Below are 19120 nucleotides of genomic sequence, written 5' to 3' on the forward strand. Positions count from 1 at the left end.
ACTATACAGTTAAAATGAGTTTCTCTATATGATATATAGATTTTTAGAGGAAGGACCTAGCTAAAAATGTCAATATTTGGACTGAGCTACTGTATGAATCAGCAGTATTTTTGAAGGATTTGTATAGCTGAAACAAAACAGACCAATAGACTGTCGTAATGGTCTTAGTTTAGGAAAAGGGCTTGAGGGTTTGCACTCTGCTGGAACTTAGTTGAGCTAACCTCTCCCGTGATTTAAAATATAACTTCCTTTGGGTGACTTCTACACGTGTTCTATGTGTAGGCAGTAGTACCAATATATTTTCGGCTAAATCTTTTCTGCTTTATTTTGCTGTCTTATTATTGCTGGAACTAGTGACTGCTGTTGGCAGTGAAGTTGGGTGCTAGCATAAACACCCGAAGGAGCTCTGCTTTTGTCCTGTAGCTGAAGTGTGGCATCTTGGAGGGTCTCATGTGTTTCTTCCTGTGGTTTGTGCTGAATTCTGCAACACTCTAATAAGCGTGTCGTTATGTGTTTGTTGTAACATCAGTTCTCTTAAGATGTTGGCAGTGCCATACGTAATTGGAAAAGAGTCAGCAGTAATTGATACCAAAATACTTTCTGAAGAGGTATAACCTTTTCTGACTAAATGATAGGGCTGTGAAGGTAAGGGGCTGCAGTGTACCTCCACTTTTACTCTGCGGTAGCTGTTTGTTCCTTATGAGCATTTGGCTTTGCAGACTGGACAAAGATATTTCTTCAGCGATAAGCTTTTAATTCCTTCCTTAATCTAATTTTTGCTGGTTTTATTGCTAAACTCAAAACCAGAGCAGTAAAGGAGCCATAACTTACTGTACCACTTTGCTACATTACTTTAATGAGTTACAAGTCAAATTTCTGTGTCTCAGATGAATCCATATTCTTTCTGCTTCTAGAGAATATTTGGAGAAACTGCTGAAAAGAATTTATATCTATCTCAGCTGATTATCTTGGATACACTGGAAAAATGTCTGGCAGGGGTGAGTAGGCTTGCATAAGTAATTGCTAAGTTGGAATCAAATGAGTTAGAGAGTACAAGTCAAATGCTTGTGTATCTATTATTGCTGGTGCTAAAGTTAAAACTCATCTGATTTAGAGCAAAGTAGGATTAATGCCATTTAAAGAATACAAAAACTTCCTATAAATGCAAGTAGTTGATATAATTGGTAAATTAAGGACTTGTGGGGTGCTTTTTTCTTGCCTAAAATTAGTGATCTTTTTTCAGCTAAGTAGATTAAACCTTTGCATTTGCTCTTCCCACTACTCAAGTAATTTGTAGAGTTATAAATAATAACTTTCTTTTAATAGTTTGTTAAAAAGAATTGCAGACAACTGTACTCGGAGACATGTGTGAACTGGAATGAGGGAAGACACAAACAGAAATGAAGAATTAGATTGGTTATGAAGCTTCGCTAGGTTTTTATAAGCTTTGAATTCTTGTGGCATATTCTGTTCATTATTTTTTCAATAGATGCATCAAAACTTCTTAATCCCACAATTTAAACAAAAAAGGTAATGGGATGGTAAATCATGTTAAAAATAGCAGATAATTCAGTACAAGTACTTAAGTTTTATACTACTAAATTTTCTGCATACAGTGTTGATTTTTCTTTGAATTTCTTAAAACTTTAATTTGTTGAAGTAATTTTTCATGTACTTGTATATACAGCAGAAAGTTTGCTATCGCTATTTTAAAGATTACATTTGCAGGTGTTTCCTAGATTACATTAGTGTAACTGTCCAAACTTCCACTGGGACTCCAGTGCTGAGGTTTCCTATCAGCTGTGCTGCACGGCAGTTTGCTATTACCTTTGGGATGGGAGCAGTTGTACAACTTACTGTGCTAAACCGTGTAATTGAAAAGCCAAACTTCGCTGTGAGCAAGATTTGCAATGGTTTATTCCTTTAACAAGAAAGGAATTTTTTTTTTAAAGCTGTATTCCTGGATGAATGTCATGAAATCATCTAAGGTCTTTGCTGTTTTCCTGCAACAGCTTTTGAAGGTTCTTTCTTTATAAGGTAATGACCTTATTATGGTTAGATTTGTCAAGCAGCATATCTTATATTACAGTACTAAAATAGTCTGAATAATTGTGGAGTCTTCTAAATTCACAAAAGATCCAGGTAAATACATCTTCCAGAATAATTGTCAGCTTTTACAGTTGAGGTAAATACCTCTTTTTGGCACTTTTTGTCTTTGATGCAGTGAGTCAGAAAACCAGCTTTAACTTAAGAAATTAATTATTTAAAAGTATTTCTTACATGCATATTGTTTGAAACAATAGTAATGGCTTTTTCCTGACGGATGACAGTATCTGAACAGCATAAAATTGTGCTGAATACTTCTTGCTTTGTCAATTCAAATGAGAGCAAGTTGAGCCAGTATATGTTTAATAGGACTGAGCCAAAGTTCTATACAAAGAGCGTTGTGTTCTGTGATATCTTCAGACATATTTCTCGCTCGCTGTTCTTGCTCAATGTTTCATCAAGTTCTCATGGCAACAGGACTCGGGTCAACTAAGTGGGAGTCTCTAAAACTTCCCAATTCCCTATGGTAAATTCATTGGTAGAATTTTAGAAAGCTTTAATGCTGACCCTTCTGTTAAAACTTGCTCTTAGTAGAGCAAAGTTTCACTTTGAATTCTTTTGTAAATAGTTTCCTTATGCCTCATACTGTGCAAACTTGCAAAAATTAGATTTTTCTTTTTGTAGGAAAGCTAAGCCATTTTTGACTCATATAGAGCAATCCCAGGCAACAGCAAGGGAGAAGCACCTTCTTTTCTGGGTCATTTTTTTATATAAAATATTTGCTGTCAAAGTATAGTGGTTAGAATACTACCCAGAAGAGAAGTAAGGGTGGGTCTTTGCTCTTTGAACTTCCATTCAAAGCTGAAATAGTTAATGCTTAATTGCCAGTATTTCACTCCGATTTCACACAGGGTGCATTCAGCAAAACAGAAATGTGTTTTACCTCAAAAACTAATTTGATATTTTGCTTGATACTTGATTACATTGATCAACTTGTTGTCCTACATATTCTGGGGACTTAACTGAAAATGTACAATGGTTTGAATGATACAGGTGGTTGTTCAAATGGAGGGAAGCCTTTTCTATGTAGACTACTTACACTACGGTCAGTGGTAGCCTGCAGGCAGAATGAGAAGTTTAGATTCAGGTCCTGTGCCTAGTAGTGGCAAATGGTCCATTTTTTTTTGCCTCCAAACCTACAAAACAGAATTTCATGAAATATTGAATGTTTCTTTTCAGCAACCAAAGGATACCATGCGACTAGATGAGACCATGCTGGTAAAACAGTTGCTGCCAGAAATCTGCCACTTCATCCACACTTACCGTGAAGGGAACCAGCACGCAGCTGAACTACGTAATTCTGCCTCTGGGGTTCTTTTTTCTCTCAGCTGCAATAACTTTAATGCTGTGTTCAGCCGCATTTCCACCAGGTAGGTGTTTTTCAGTAGCTTGACTCAGTGTATTAGATGATCTACATACTGGTGTCTAGAACATGCCATGAATTGTAGTCTTTCTAATTTCAGAAAAGTTACCTGTTCAAATGGTATTTAACAAGATAGTTCTTAAGTGAAATTCCCTCTACCTTCCAAAATTTTACTGGAGTTTCAGGTTACAAGATGAACCTGTTTCATATCCATTCCAGGTTACTGCCAGCATATTTTCTGAGAGCTGCATTTATTGCTTTTTTTAATTTGTTTTCATAAGTACAAGTCAAATGCTGTTGTGGAGTGAAAAGAATAACAACTCAGCTGAATAGGTTAAATCAATTCTTGTGATGCAAGGTGTTCCGAAAAAAAAAGGATGCTGAAGGCAATGGGTTGTATCCATTTACGTACAAATTTAGAATGCAAAATTTCGGAATGTCTGCAGCTCTGCTGCAGCCCCAACACTGGTTTCCTTCCTAATTTTTCCTGCTTGAAGGCTTTTACCTTAAATCTATTTTATGCCTGAAGGGGGCAAAACAGCTGGACTGTTTGTTAGTTGTTGGGAAGGACCCATTTGGCTGACTTGAATATCACAGCACATTAACTGCAAAAATAACTGTCTTTTCTGCCATTCTAAGTGAGAAGAGAGACAGGTCCAAAGTTTCCATCTATTTGCTCTTTTTGCCCTGTTCCAGATCCTTCTGATGCTTCAGCAATCCACTAGAGTTGTGTATTAAGCTTTTTATTACTGAAATACTTTGATGTTTTTTGAAAGTTGCTTGAAGTAGCTTAGCTCGTGTTACACTTTGTTACAGCTAGCATCATCCTTGATTTATTAGAAGTGGAGCTTGGGCAGCCTTATGTGGTCACATAGCAATGAGTGTGCCAATTTAATTGAAACAAAGATTTATATATTCCTTATAATGTAAAAAGAGTTCCACTCCAACATTTTGGAAATCAATCTAAAATTATTTAATAAGTTGAAAATTTAAGTATATTAAAAACTTTTACAGAGCCTTTGATAATAACTTCTGTTTCAAGAACATAGACTTGGCAGCCAGGGTGGAGGATGTGGTTTTACTCAATAGGTTGATTATGTTTTGTTGCTTATGGAAATGGAAGCCATTTCTTTTGCTCCTTTTATAGGAAGTATTTTTCAGTTGAAGTTTTTGACAGTCCTTGGATCTAGTCCATGGATCTGTATTTATTTGTATGTCTGTAGCATGGTTTAGCTCTCAAGCACCAGAGCCCTTCTTACCATCCATTTGAGCTGGAACGTAATGCTTTTTCCCTAACCTGTTTTTCACTTCAGAATGACTTGTACATAAATAGTTAAATATTTGCCCAATTGTTGCTGATCCCCACAGGGGTCAGCTTGCCGACAGTTAGCGTTGCTGATCTTTTGACCCGTGCTTCCTGTTTAGGCATATTTCTAGGCCTTGTACAGCAGCTGGGGGATTTTTGGCATGAAAAGCACAGCAGTGGGGACCTTCCCATTCCCAGCGAGGGCTGTTAAGTTTCCCTGGCGTTGAAGAAATGAAGAACTGCTTTTGTGTGTAGTACTAGAAATCGCATTCCATGTCTAAAACACATCTGTAGCTTTGGAACAAGACATGGCAATCTTCAGTCTGTGAGAACATATGATTTAGTTATTAGTGGCTTAGTATCTGATGAGGTATTTAGTAACTCATCTAGTAAAAAAGTGTGAAAAGATGCCATTGAGTTTAAACTTCACACTGTTTGTTTAAGCCAGAAAAACGTGGACCTTCTTTAGCTTACAAAGAATGGTTGTAGCTCACCTCAGTGATACTAAGTGCCATCAGTCCCTGCTTTACTCTTGAGAAATAAGCTGGGGCAAAACTTGCTGTTAAGGAGCAGTAGTCTAAAGGTGTCATGATTCCATTAATTTAATATTTAGTTGAAAAGATGACAAGATTACTGCTGCAGTATGGTATATAACAGAAGGATTTAGGCAAACCTGGGGCATAAACAGATTATCAACAGATGGTATTGGCATTTTGTAAGACTCGCTGGTATTTCTAGATCCATTTTCAGTATGAGGATGGAATAAGACTGTAATATTAACTCTTATTCATGCAAGATCCATCTTTCATTTCTAAACTTGGAAAAGTTTATTTGAGGAGACTGTATTATACGAGGACATCATATAGTACTCTCCTGCTATTCAAATGTATAGAACCAGAGGTGTGTGTTCGTACCTATCTGACATAATCTGATTGTGAAGTTAGTTTACTTTGCATATTTTTAGATTGCAGGAACTGACTGTTTGTTCAGAAGATAATGCTGACGTTCATGATATTGAACTTTTACAGTACATCAGTGTGGATTGTTCAAAACTAAAACGACTCTTGCAAGGTATGATTTGAGCCTGTGTCTTGTAATACTTGTATCTGAATATGGCTAGTTAGAGATGACACAATGCTATTGATATGTATATCCTTCTTTATTGCTGTGTTTTACTCCAAATAATCATATATTTACCAAAATACTTAAGTACCATAAAGAAATTTTTTAAAAAATTCCTGTGCACTTCAAATGTCTTCTATAATCTGTGTTTCTTTTTAGAACCAAATTTCTTCTCTAAATGCAGAAATCTTTTACCTTTGCAGAGACTGTATTCAAGTTTAAAGCCCTTAAGAAAGTAGCTCAGTTAGCTGTTATCAACAGTCTTGAAAAGGTAAGTATTTTAATATTTACCTTCTGTTTCATTGCTTATTTGCAGACTTTCTCTAGTTTAAGAATAGTTACAATTCAGTAGTTTATTGTAAAATGTAAGTTGATCCCTCCGATGCACATATATTTTGCAAGAAATGTCGAGTGATTAGAAATAAGAGTAAAATCTTTCTTCATTTAAATATGTAATTCGGAAAAAATATTCTTAAGCTGTGGAATGTAAGGGATGTTTTGCATTATCTGCAGGCATTTTGGAACTGGGTGGAAAACTATCCTGATGAATTCACAAAGCTGTATCAAACACCACAGACTGACATGGCTGGTAAGGCATAACAAATGATGTAGTGTTCAAAAATTGATTTCTCAGACATCCCCACATTCTCTTGCATTTTGTGCCTTCTTTGCTTCTTGTGCAGTCTGCAAACAAGAAACAGATTTCTGTCAACCTTTGTCAGGGCAGGCAGGGATATATTGCTATCTTCTTTTCTCTCCTGCCTCACCTTTTAAAGAGATTCATTTTGTGGTTCACAACACAAAGAAATAAAACCCAAAAGATGGAAACTCTTTAAATATATATTTTTTATCTTGATTCAGGAAAAAAACTTAAAAGAGAACATCTCCTGTATTTGTCTCTAGTCAAAAAGAGAGGAAAATTTATATTTTCAAATAAACTGTGTCTTTAACTGGGTTGAGACCATTTTATCCCCAGTAGCATGCCAGTAATGTGCAAAACAACTTTTTTTTCTGTGTAGATGGAGCTATCCCTCTGCTCTTTTATACCTATTCTTTTCATAATTAAAATTGGTATTGAACGTGGGGTTATATTTTATGCAGATTGTGCAGAGAAGCTGTTTGACTTAGTGGATGGCTTTGCTGAAAGCACAAAACGTAAAGCAGCAGTTTGGCCACTGCAAATCATACTCCTGGTCCTGTGTCCAGAGATCATCCAAGATATAGCAAAGGATGTGGTGGAGGAAACTAAAATGAATAAGGTAAGAGAAGAAGAGTATCTGAATTCTGATTCTGATTTCTAGAGGATACTTGGTTTTGCTTAGCTGAAATACAGCATGTATTTTATTTTGCCTTTCTTGCCTAAAAAGCATGTTACAGTTCCGTATGTAAATTTATGCATCCTTTTTAAGTTCTCGCCTAACAAACGTTCTTCCACTGTCAATAATTCATAGATAGTATGTCCCAACCAATGTTATTTCAGAACTTCTACATCTCTTTGGAGATTTGAATCTCAGTGTTGTGACTTCCCCTGCCTCCTCCAGTAGCAAACTTAGCATTGCTTCTAGCTGGCCCGTGTTGTACTGTTCAGGTTTCTGCAGTGTGTGCACCGTGTGTTCCATAATTGCAGTACCTGTAGCAGATGTTGAATTTGATGGGGCTCAAGCATTATGGTTAAGAGTAAACAACCATCTATCTTTGTGCCATTCTGATTGCCCTAGATCATTCAAAATTAATGTCTTTATTAAACATAACGTTTCTCCAGAATACTGCATCACGTTGCTTTTTGCAATCCCAATATCCATGATTTCTGATCAGAAAGTGCAGTGTTGTTTGTTTTTAATATTTAAGGATCTAAAAACTCTGACCACAGATTACCAGAGCTCTGGTTATAACTACTCCTAATTTGAATTGTGCAGAAACTGTTCCTGGACAATCTCAGGAAGGCACTTGCAGGCCACAGTGGGAGCAGACAGCTGACCGAAAGTGCTGCTATTGCTTGTGTTAAATTGTGCAAAGCATCTACCTACATCAACTGGGAAGATAATTCTGTCATTTTCCTACTAGTGCAGTCCATGGTAGTAGATCTTAAGGTAAAAATATCTATTTCCTAATTGCAATGAAAAAATTTAAATTTTAAAATACTGAAATAAATTTTTAATTTCTCCTTAGTTGAATACCATAGTGTGTTTTCAGTGGAAAGTTTTGTATTGGAAGTAGACAAGAATAATCTTGGTATTTGATTTATATATTCCTGGTTTTTTTTTGAAATATATAGAATTTGCTGTTTAATCCAAGCAAACCTTTTTCAAGAGGCAATCAAAATGCAGATGTAGACCTTATGATTGACTGCTTGGTTTCCTGCTTCCGCATAAACCCGCATAATAACCAACACTTTAAGGTGAGAACACTGCTTACAGGTAACTCGTTCTCCATGTACTATAGATGACCTGTCAGTAATAAAAAGATATGCTAACAGCAGCTAGACGCTTATAAATAAGATCAACAGTGTAAATATCCCATAGTAATAAATCCCTGCATGTTTTTATAAACCTTTTCTCAGCTGATTAGACTTTCTCTTGTAGATTTGACAGCTTTGTCAATTTAATAAAAGGCTCCAGTGTGTTATTCAGTGTGATAAGAAAGATGTCAAAGACAAAGATGTTCCTAAATGGCTTTTATGTATTTTTATTGTAGATCTGCTTGGCACAGAATTCCCCATCAACATTCCATTATGTACTAGTAAATTCACTCCACCGAATAATCACAAATGTAAGTTCTGAAAGTATTTCATCAGCCCAGCAATCTGTGGCTTCTATTCAGATCAATATCTGCTTATTAAATACAATTTGAATAGTAGACCAAATCTTGTTGCAGGTATCCATGCAGCAAGAGCTGCTTGCTGGTAAGGAAGGACATAGAAATCGTTGTTCCTGCTGTCCACCAGTTGGATTCCCAGTTTGAGAACTTGTATTTCAGTCTAAAATTTCAGTATAAATAGGTTTTAATACCCTCTAATATAGGATGGCAAATGAATCGTACGTTCTCTGGTTTTATAGTAGGTATCGTTTTATTGATATATGGAAGCACTCTCAGGACATGCGTAGTTACACCACCTTCTGCTACTTCTAGTATATTGACGTGGGAATTTAGGGGAAGAGCTGGCCTCATGATTTTGCTCAGGGATTTGATCCAGTATGAATTTACAGAGTGTAAAATTGTAATAAAGCTGAGTGCCAAAAATATTTTGGAAGTTTGTGCAGTTGTTCATCTTCAATTTGTAGTTGAGCTTTAAGTAACTAAAATATTACTTTAATTTTTATACTATTCAGAAATACTTTCCATGGTTTCCTGCATTTATGGTTTCGTAGTTTGTGCTTGTTCAGAAAGAAGAGCAATATAGTAAGCAGCTAAGTTGGAAGTGTTGCTTCTGTTACAACTCACTTAAATATTGAGTTTCGTGATGAGAATGCAAAATTATCATTTGGCAATAACTGTAAAATGCTCATGTGTAAAGGTTAGTTATGCTACAGGTTTTGTAACTTCTAGGAGTCTAAAATAAATCATACTCTAACTTGCCTATTACCAGCTTAACATTTGAGCATTTCTGTGTTTTCTTTCTAGTCTGCGCTGGACTGGTGGCCCAAGATCGACGCCGTGTACTGCCATTCCATGGAGCTTCGCAGCATGTTCAGCGAGACCCTTCACAAAGCTGTTCAAGGCTGTGGGGCACACCCAGCCATTCGCATGACTCCGGTAAGACTTCTAAACAAGCTGTTAAAACACAAGCCTGTCTTTCATGTGTCTCCATTCCATTCCAGCTTTTTTATTCATTAACTTTAGACTGGAAACTAGAGGGGGGAAGAACATTGCAATCCAAAAAGCAACAGAGAGCCATACTTGCTCTGTAAACCTTGCAGGTTTTGGTGTATTGACTAACTGTTTCTAGTCAGTTAGTGATGTATGTCTCTCAGTTTTCATGCTGCTTTTAAACTGGCAACGTAGAAGTATTTGTTCTGTAACTGTCCTCTGTGACTACCTGTTCATTTTAAGCTTTCTTGCTGTGTGAATTGCTAGGTAATACGTCCCTTCTTGTTTAATCTGAAAAACAAAAGCACTCTATATGTGAAGATACTTTCTGAAAACTGCAGTGCTTTTACCATGATTGGCATGAGTATCTCTTCATTTGTCTTGCTTTCTGTTGAGCAAGTTGATCGGTCTTGTTGACCACAACAAAGTAAAAGATTTTTCAAGCATTATGAAATAAAGTCAATATTCTTGGTTGACTTGGGAAAAGTCTTGACTAAATTCAGATTTTTAGTTCATCCAAATTTTTTTAGTAAGTTCACATGCAGCTGCGTTGCCTTTCTTCTGAACTTTCCATTTAGGACTTTTGATGTGTCAAGTGAACTTGGTTGGTTGTTTTAGAAGGCCTAAAATGATACATGAAAATATTCCTATTGGGCTTCTCAAATGAAAGCAAATGATCAAAATACCTTTAGTTGAAAGCTACAACGTGTTTAACTTGCTTTTTACATGTATGTATTCATCTGTTGAGAAAATAGCAGCGTATTGTAATGGCAACTCTGACATTGATTGGTGGTGCTTTGTCTTCTGCTTCTTATTTTCCGTTCTTATTGGCTGCTGTCGCTCACATGGTCAGATGCCAACCAGTCACTGTTTTGCATGGCAGTGGGCCTCTGTTGCTGTAAGTATGACCCATTGTAACTACCGCAGAAAAGCCTTTCCTTGCTCTGACTTTTCTGTGCATAGTTACCACTGCAGTCACCTCACTTCAGCTGGGATACAGAAGGCGGTAGCGTGTTTCACGTAAGAGTGCAGGACTGGAGGAGACCCCTTCAGTGCTGCTCTGGGCAATTGCAGGGCGATCCCTTTCACCACCAGTTGAGCTCCTTCCTAGAAGGAAAGGCTTTTTGTTGGTTCTGTTCTTTTCTTTCCGCCCCTTACTTTTCCATCATGATGCTCTTCCAGAGTCTCTCTGCTCTGGTGGTTAGAACCATTTTCTAATTTCCAGCCTGAACTTATTTCTGTCTTAACTTATCCCCGTTTGTTCTTGTTCCAATGTTGTCTGTTAGCTTCAAGCCCGTGTTTATCCCCTGGATGTATTTGCAGAGAGCAGTCATGTCCCTCTCTTTGTTTATTGACAGTCTTTAGTTTTGATTGTGTGAAGTAAATCTGTTGCTTCACAGAAACAAATCAGCTTCTTTTGCCATGTGCCTCTTCTCAGAATTCCCTTAACTGTAGCAAACTAAGGTTTAGCACAGAATTAGTTTACCAGTGTGGTATTAATTTCTTGATCAGATACTTTTTATGTGATAGATTTGACTCTATATATATTCACAATAACCATTTAGCAAAATAGCATGAGGTCTGATTTCCTGTAGAATTTAATTATACAATGTCGTATCTCTTCTTCAGTTACCGTGAGGATGCTTTCAAGCTGGGGTTTGGGGGTGTTTTGTTCAAAACTTCTATGTTTAGTGAAAATGAAAACCAAGTTCATGTTACTGTTTGAGATCTTTGCAAATAATAAACTAGACAAAATAGTTTAAAAAGCTGAGTTTCTAAAGAGCGTTGTATTCTGTATTGTGTTGAATATCCACAAGGGCAATTTTTTTGTCCAAGTTAGTCTCATAACTATTTCGGTAGCTGTAAGTAAAAATAGTAATTTAATCTCTGCTGATACAAGATTTAATTAATGAAAATAAAAATTCTGTAAATTTACTGGATAGAGATGAAAATCCTTTATCTTTGGAGGTACTGGGGACCAATTAACGCAAGTTCGTATTTTTTAATACATGTATTTATATGTGTGTGTGTATTTATATACACACACATATATATATTTGTAGTATTTTTCACAGACTTCAGCGTGCATCCAGATTATTTTTGTTGAGAAGAAGAAACTGACTGCCATACAAGAGGGTGGTTCACTTTGAAGGATTGTACACACTCTAGGATTGAAGCATAAACTCAATTTTTGCAATCCTTACAACTGGTAGCATGCATATACATTTATTTCACAGCCAACACCGTGTGTGGCGATTTGTTAAATGTATCGGTCATGTTGCTGCCTGGATTCTGTTTTGTGAAAATCAGTAGCAGAACATGATATAGTTCACACTGGAGTCAAACCAAAACACCTTATCTGAACTCTCAATACGTACCTTAACATGTCCTCCATTTTACATAAGGAAGTTGACTGCTACAGAAGTAATTTACTGATCTTTCGGATGAAGCTAGATTTTTTAATTATTATTATTTATTTAAGCAATGCACTGTGTACCTTGTGAAAACTGAAAGATTCCTTTTTCAGAGGTAGTGGCTATCATCATCTGGACTGTGACTATGTCAGAAAATAGAGAGAACATTTTGCCTTTAGAAAAAAGTTTCCTACCATCTCATGTATTCAAGCTTGCTTGGAAACACTTTTTTTATTTCCTTCTCAGACCAGAGAAAATCCCTGTAAATTCTTTCAGTCCCTTTATTTTTCTTTTTCTACATTTTTTTCTTTTGTACACATGCAGCTCACTAAAACAATTCTTAAGGAAACTTTAAAGCTATAATCAAGTGATAGCATATGCATACGTAGAAGGGGATTTTAAAGTAGAAAGCTATGTGACTATACTTGACTGAATTTTACTTTTAAACTTTTCAATTAATTATAGATTATAAAAGCAATACATTTCATAAGATCTTTAATTATAACTATGTAGACTATCTCACTGACAATGACTGTGATTTTTTCCTTCTGCCAGAGTCTTACGTTTAAGGAGAAAATGACAAGCCTTAAATTTAAAGAGAAACCTACTGATTTGGAAACCAGAAGCTACAAGTTCTTGCTGTTATCCTTGGTAAAACTGATCCATGCTGATCCAAAGCTTTTGCTGTGTGTAAGTATATCAAACTAATTCATAGTAAAATCTACTTTTGAAGTTATTAAATGAATAAAAATTAAAAACATAAACCTGGCATCTAGGATACTTCCCTACTCATTCTTTTCTCTGATTATAATGCTTCTGTGCTTTCAGGTGGGAGGCAGTAGGGAGAAGAGGGGAATAGAACAAGAAGAAAATTAAAATAAGGGGTGTGGGGGAAATTAGTCATAATTTCAATGAGTAGACAGACAGATGTGGTCTTAGATCTTCCATTTTCTCTGTTTTGTTTATTGTTTAAAATATTTTAAATTCTGTCAAAGATGCGATATACTAGGGGTCTCATAGCTTAAAAAACCATGAGATGCTCTCTTAAAGATCCAGAAATCCACCTAACTTCATTACAGGAACGCTGCTGTAGCGGACAGTAGCATGGCCAGTCATGACACAATTTTACAACTTAAACTTGCTTTCCTTTTTGCGATGTAGAATCCAAAGAAGCAAGGGCCTGAGACGCAAGGTAGCACGGCTGAATTAATTACAGGCCTTGTACAACTTGTTCCGCAATCCAGCATGCCAGATATAGCACAAGAAGCCATGGAGGTAAGGGGTTAATGTTCTCTATGCCAAGTGATTAGTACAGAGACAAATCAAGACTTTTGTAGAAGCTCTGAAGTATTGATTAGCTATGAAGTTCTCTGATTTAGAGTTTGGTCTGTGTTGATCTTTTTCTAAATGTCTCCTGCACTGGAAATTTTACAGGAGAAGCCTGCAGGAAAATTTAAAAAAGCAATTCATACTGCCCTCTGACTACCCTGCACCTCTGTGTGGTTTGTTCATCCCTGGTGATGATCAAATACGGTTGACAGTTCTCTGTTCCATCTTTGCAGAGAGCACCATTAAGCTTGCTCTTTCTCTTCTGTTTTTTAAATGGCTGTGAGAGAAATGCCTGATGCAGCGGCTGGTCCTGTCGTCCGCTGTGAATCAGAGAAGGCTGGATGCGGGGGAGGGACGGATAAGATACTTTAAGGCTACTGAAATCTTCTTCCCGCCAGCTTTGACTGAAGACGCTAACAAATCCACCAAAGTTACTTCTGATTTTTAGCCTTTCCATGCAAAGTTTCTGATTCTGTGACTTCCCCAGTTCACTTGTAACATTTGTATGTTTTTCATCATGATGGGCCCCCAGAGCACCTCATATACACTGAGAGCAGGGTTCAGCTGCTTCTCCTTGTGCATAATGGAACAGAAAGATTTTACTGTTATAGATCTTTTTTGATAGTTTTATGGTAGAATTCGAGAATATTTCTTGTGTAAGAATAATCATTTTCAATGTGAAAGTCTCTGAGGAAATTTATGTTGGGTAGTAACAACCTTATGGTCGTTTACAGGAACTTAAAGATTGAAAAGTTTTGGCCATTGTGTTAATGTAGTTTTGGACTACTGTTCAGTCTTGAGTCTTTATTGATCTTGACCTAATCTACCTGATTGTTGGCTTAACTAGTGGAGGATGGGCCTCTTGTGTCTGTTTTTGACTAGTAGGTTAGTAAATAAGTTCTGTAATATTTGTTTAAGCTAGGGAGCAATTTGAAATAACTACTTAAATATGGTTGGAGAACACTATGGTTGGTTGTTTTTTGATTTTTTTTTTTTTTTTTTTTTTAAATTCACTTTTAACAGTATTCCAACAATTCCTTTGCACCGAACGTTTTTAAAAAATCTTGTCAGAAAAAGTAGTTAGGACTCGCCATATTTCTGTCCTTAACTTGTATTTTCACCAGAGTAAAAATTTATTTGCCTGCATATCAGACAAATAATAGGTGACATAAGGGATTGTTTGCTGCAGTTGCTTGATATAATTAAGGATAAACATAATCCATAATTTTCTGTTTATTCTTAGCCTTTGACCAGTTTATTTTTTTATCAGCTATGATTTCTTCTGAAAATTGTCTTCAGCTAATTTATAAGTAATTGATTTTTGAGAACTTTGTAGTGAATCGCACTAAATCAAAAGTAGAGATTAAAATTTTGGTCATAGTTCACCAATATGCTTTCGGATATGGTCAGAACTTTGTCTTGTCTAAGTTTTCACTTGTGTGGGGAGTGGTTACAAAGAGCAAAATATTTGCCTGTTCTGACTTGGCAAAGAGCTAGAACTACAGACACGTTGTTGTTGCTGCTGCTGCTACAGTTTATATGGGTAGGATTGGTTACATTGTTTTTTACAGCTGGACATTAAGTAACTACTAAAAACATTGTGTCCATGTGTTTTGTGTGGATATGTGTGGAAATGCAAGGTAAAGCCTCTAGGTTTGGATCATAAATATGTAATACAGACTGAAATACTTCTGACACAGACTAACAATGAACTATTGGTCTTCTATATAAAATCTTTCTTATATCTTTTGTTGTTTTTAAAACAATGTAATTGATATATGATTGCACCTACTTCTCTTTGTGAATTTCCTCCTTTAAGTGAAACTACTATGTTTTGAATTTAGGCCTTGCTAGTTCTTCACCAGTTAGACAGCATTGACCTGTGGAATCCTGATGCACCTATAGAAACATTCTGGGAAATAAGGTATGTAAGTTAACTTTTGTAAATTGGAGAAATAGCTGTTTTGATTTGTCTTCTCTTTTGCTGAGAATATTTTGGGAAAGCTATGCAACATTGACATGAATCTGCAGACAAAATGATGTGTATTTGTTAAAAAGTTATGTTTTCCTTATACAAGTTTAATAAGAAAAATAAACATTTTGCTGGCTTTCTTAATGACTCTTTTCAGCCCGATGTTAAGGTGTAGAAATTGATTATTAGTTTGAAAAGTTAGAGACTTTTCCCCCTCATTCAAATGTTTACTTCTAGTTTACATTCTGTTTTATCCTTTTGGGGCTGAGGGAGGGTAATGCTAAGCAATTCTAGAAGTATAGAGTTGCTAATCTTGGCTCTGAAGCACTCACCTAATGAAGGTAGTAGTTTGCCCTGTCCTGTGTATTTAAAGAAATTTAATTCCTTAAAGATATCTTGCTTTGTGTAACTTCACAGCAGCTGTTGTTGTTGATTTCTTGGAGAATATTAAGGGAAATGAAGTTCCAAAAAAGGCAAAATTATACAAAATGCTAAACCAAAAAATAGGACTCTGTAAACTCAGAATTCTAAGAATTGCATGAGCTAAATAATCTTTAAAAAAATTAATTTGGTGATCTAATCTGAATTGGTAGTGATATTCCTTTTAGAAGAAAGGCAACAGCAGTCTAGGAGGAACACTCTTACCAGCATCAACAGATTGGCCTGCATGACTGCTGGCTGTGGCTCGAGGGGCTTTTATGGGATAGGCTTGGGGCTGAGCCCTACCTAGATGGGCAATATCTGAAACTCATTACTGTAATTTCTAGTAGTAGAAATGAGTCTGTGGTCTGTTCGGGCTGGGGGAAAAACCCATTAAAATTGACACTAATTTGGACCCTTTGGCAGTTTTAACAGAGAGTGTGAGGCCTGAATGGATATGAAGAAGGAACATCCCTAGATGTGTTCCTTCCAGAACAGAGTTGAGACACGTTGTCAGAGCAGTGTAGGTAAACTTGTACTGCCACTGTCTGTGCTGTATCTGTTCTGTGGATAAATGGAGGACTTCTGAATCGACAGCCCTGGAGTCTGGACTTCTAACAAGTACCCAAATTGCTTAACTTCCTCTAGGGAACTAAAAAGGCCAGCTGGGCGGTGGGAAGGGTCAGAGGGGAGTTTGCCATTAAAAGTACACACCTATGTTATATCTACTATATATTGTAAAAGATGATGCTAGTGTATTTATAGGATATTCATGCTGATTGCCTCTTTCTATGTAAAATGTGGTAATATCTTCAAAAATTTCTACTAGATTACGAAGCTAATGCTGAATTTCGTTTCGCTGCAGTTCGCAAATGCTTTTTTATATCTGCAAGAAACTAACTAGTCATCAGATGCTCAGCAGTACAGAAATCCTCAAGTGGCTGCGAGAGATTCTCATCTGTAGGAATAAATTTCTTCTAAAAAACAAAGTAAGTAAATGTTAACAACTATCTGTTGGGATCATTAAAGTGAATTGCTCTCTTTTGTCACTCCCTTTATTTACCGGGTTATTTTTATGATTGGAAGGGATTTAATAGCTGGATCTATACTTTGTCTTCTTATTTCCTCTCTGCTGAGAGATGGTGCTTTGTGAGCCACCCTTGATTAGAATTGCTAACCAAAGATAGGTTTGGAATTTTTTCCTTACTTTAGCTACACAGGTTGTTTTACTTGCCTGGGAAATGTATGTTTTGCAGAAACCTAGTGCCTGATACCTATTTGCCTAATAGAAATAGTCCACAAAGTGAGAAAAAGGCAAAGTTAGTTATGATATAATATACTTGTTCATGGGTGAAATAAAAATTTCTTTTTGGATCTCTCACGCTCATGTGAGTCCTAGAATTTTGACTTGCTTATTTACAGTAATCTCACGAGACTTTTTCCGAGCCAAACACACATTGTAATGCTATACTTGCTAGAATTAAAACCAGACTTGCCATATTATTTTTGAATTAAAGATTGACTGGAAAAAATAAAGGGTTTCTGTTTTTTCTGTATGACCAGAAATCAGCTGTGCAAACATGGGAAGGATACTGTCTTAGGTGTAGTATACAGCATGCCTAAAAATTTCTCTTTCAGCAAGAGGATTTTTACCTTTAAATGGCTTTTTTCTTCTCTTTTCAACTTTGGTGGCTCTTACTGATGAACGCTACTTTTTGTCTGTGTTGGTGCTGAGTAGTAGGCTTTTTCATTTGGCATCTCCAGTTTAATATGTATCTGTAAAATATAATCTCATGTATTGCAGCTGAAGACCTTAGCCATTCTGGCTTTCTGTGAATGCAAAAAGATGTTTACATTTGACCTCTAAGTGGAAATCAATTGTCCTTCAAATGGAGAATATGCTTAATACTATCATTCTCCTCCCAGTTAAAAGGCAATTAGTTGTTTTTAAAAATCTATTTCCTGTTAGTGCTTACAGGATGTTCCTTAATATCAGGATCAGAAAAAGGTAATAATTGTTACTAGAGCTCTGCTTCACAATCTCAGTTCCTACTTTTCTGATCAAATATAAAATGTAAAGAATAAAATGTATAGTACTCCCGTGCTTGGCTTCCTTAGACTTAATTACATCTAAATTATAATTATGTTAGTACGTATTCTCTTGATTAAAACCAAGAAGCCTATTGGGCTTTCAGGAGACTCCAAGGAATGGAGGAAGAGGCATCCTTTTGTGCTTACCTCAAGGTGATGTTTTTTGAAGGTGACTCTCCAGATAATTTCTTAAGGGGAAATATCATTCTAAGAAAGCATTAATATGGATAACTTTATAGAGCCCTGAGAGCACCAGTGTGAAAAGTACTGGGTAAATGCTTAAGAGCTTTTTACCTTCTTGAAATGTATCCTTTTCTACCCTTTTTAAAAAATAAGTTGATTTATTATTATTCTTCCCTCTCTTTATAGCAATCAGATAGGAGTTCCTGCCACTTTCTCTTCCTTTACGATGTCTCTGGAGGTGGAACTAGTCAAATGTCTCTTGACCATGAAGAGATGATACGCTGTGCTCCAGGAGCTACCCTCAGGAAAGGGAAAGGAAATTCTTCCATGGTAAGTAATATATGATAATAATTCTTTTTAAGAATAATTCTGGAGAGGAGAACCTGTGTGCAAGTAGAAATTGAATTACTTTGACAATAATTTAAAAAAAATAATTACTTCTGAGGAGGAAAATACATCTGTATCCTACGTAATGTATGTATCTAATATGCAGGTTAATAATGATGTTTCAGATTTTAAAAGGTCCCATCCTTTTCAAGGTAAAATGTTGGTGAATATTTTTTTTCTTAGGGTTGCACATAGCATCCCTACACATTAGTGTATTAATAAATCTGAAATCTCATTTTTTTTATAGTATTGCGTTCAGTTTGAATGTACCATGAAGGATCATAAAATCAGGCATGTTAGTAAGGTATATCCTTTGACAGACAAGTTTCTCAAGCCTAGTTTTACTACTAGTTCTACTGCAGGAAAAAAATGAAGAGGATATTTAGAACATCTTTTATGAACCAAAACTTTTGGTGGTTTATTTTTTTGTTTTGGTTTGGTTTTTTTTTTTTTTTTTTAATGTACACTTTTTCCACTATCAGTAAGATTTTCCTAAGTACATGGTTATCCTTATGAAAGGAGCAGAATTTTAGCCTCTGTGTTCATGCAGCAGCATGTAGAGCTCTGAACTTGCTTAGGATTGTTTATTCCTACGGGAATAAAAGCAGTTTTAAAGAACA

General features: G+C 36.1%; 1 protein-coding gene across 5 annotated transcripts in view; it reads left to right on the forward strand.

Annotated features, from left to right (window-relative positions):
- NF1 (neurofibromin 1) overlaps positions 1-19120 on the forward strand; it is a 104669-nt gene that overhangs the window by 14677 nt on the left and 70872 nt on the right. For 3 of the 5 annotated variants that reach the window (XM_042791408.1, XM_042791410.1, XM_033004864.2), the window contains exons 3-18: positions 915-998; positions 3286-3476; positions 5740-5846; positions 6101-6168; positions 6411-6486; positions 6999-7156; positions 7814-7987; positions 8173-8295; positions 8592-8666; positions 9519-9650; positions 10558-10602; positions 12674-12808; positions 13280-13393; positions 15292-15371; positions 16705-16828; positions 18300-18443. In XM_042791408.1, coding sequence (XP_042647342.1) covers positions 915-998; positions 3286-3476; positions 5740-5846; positions 6101-6168; positions 6411-6486; positions 6999-7156; positions 7814-7987; positions 8173-8295; positions 8592-8666; positions 9519-9650; positions 10558-10602; positions 12674-12808; positions 13280-13393; positions 15292-15371; positions 16705-16828; positions 18300-18443 — 1830 coding nt within the window. The remainder of the gene's footprint in view (positions 1-914; positions 999-3285; positions 3477-5739; positions 5847-6100; positions 6169-6410; positions 6487-6998; positions 7157-7813; positions 7988-8172; positions 8296-8591; positions 8667-9518; positions 9651-10557; positions 10603-12673; positions 12809-13279; positions 13394-15291; positions 15372-16704; positions 16829-18299; positions 18444-19120) is intronic. The other 2 variants (XM_042791409.1, XM_042791411.1) reach the window with 1 other exon arrangement.

This window comes from Tyto alba, unplaced genomic scaffold (genome assembly GCF_018691265.1).
Source record: "Tyto alba isolate M040663 unplaced genomic scaffold, T.alba_DEE_v4.0 Super-Scaffold_19, whole genome shotgun sequence".
Classification (NCBI taxonomy): Eukaryota; Metazoa; Chordata; class Aves; order Strigiformes; family Tytonidae; genus Tyto; species Tyto alba.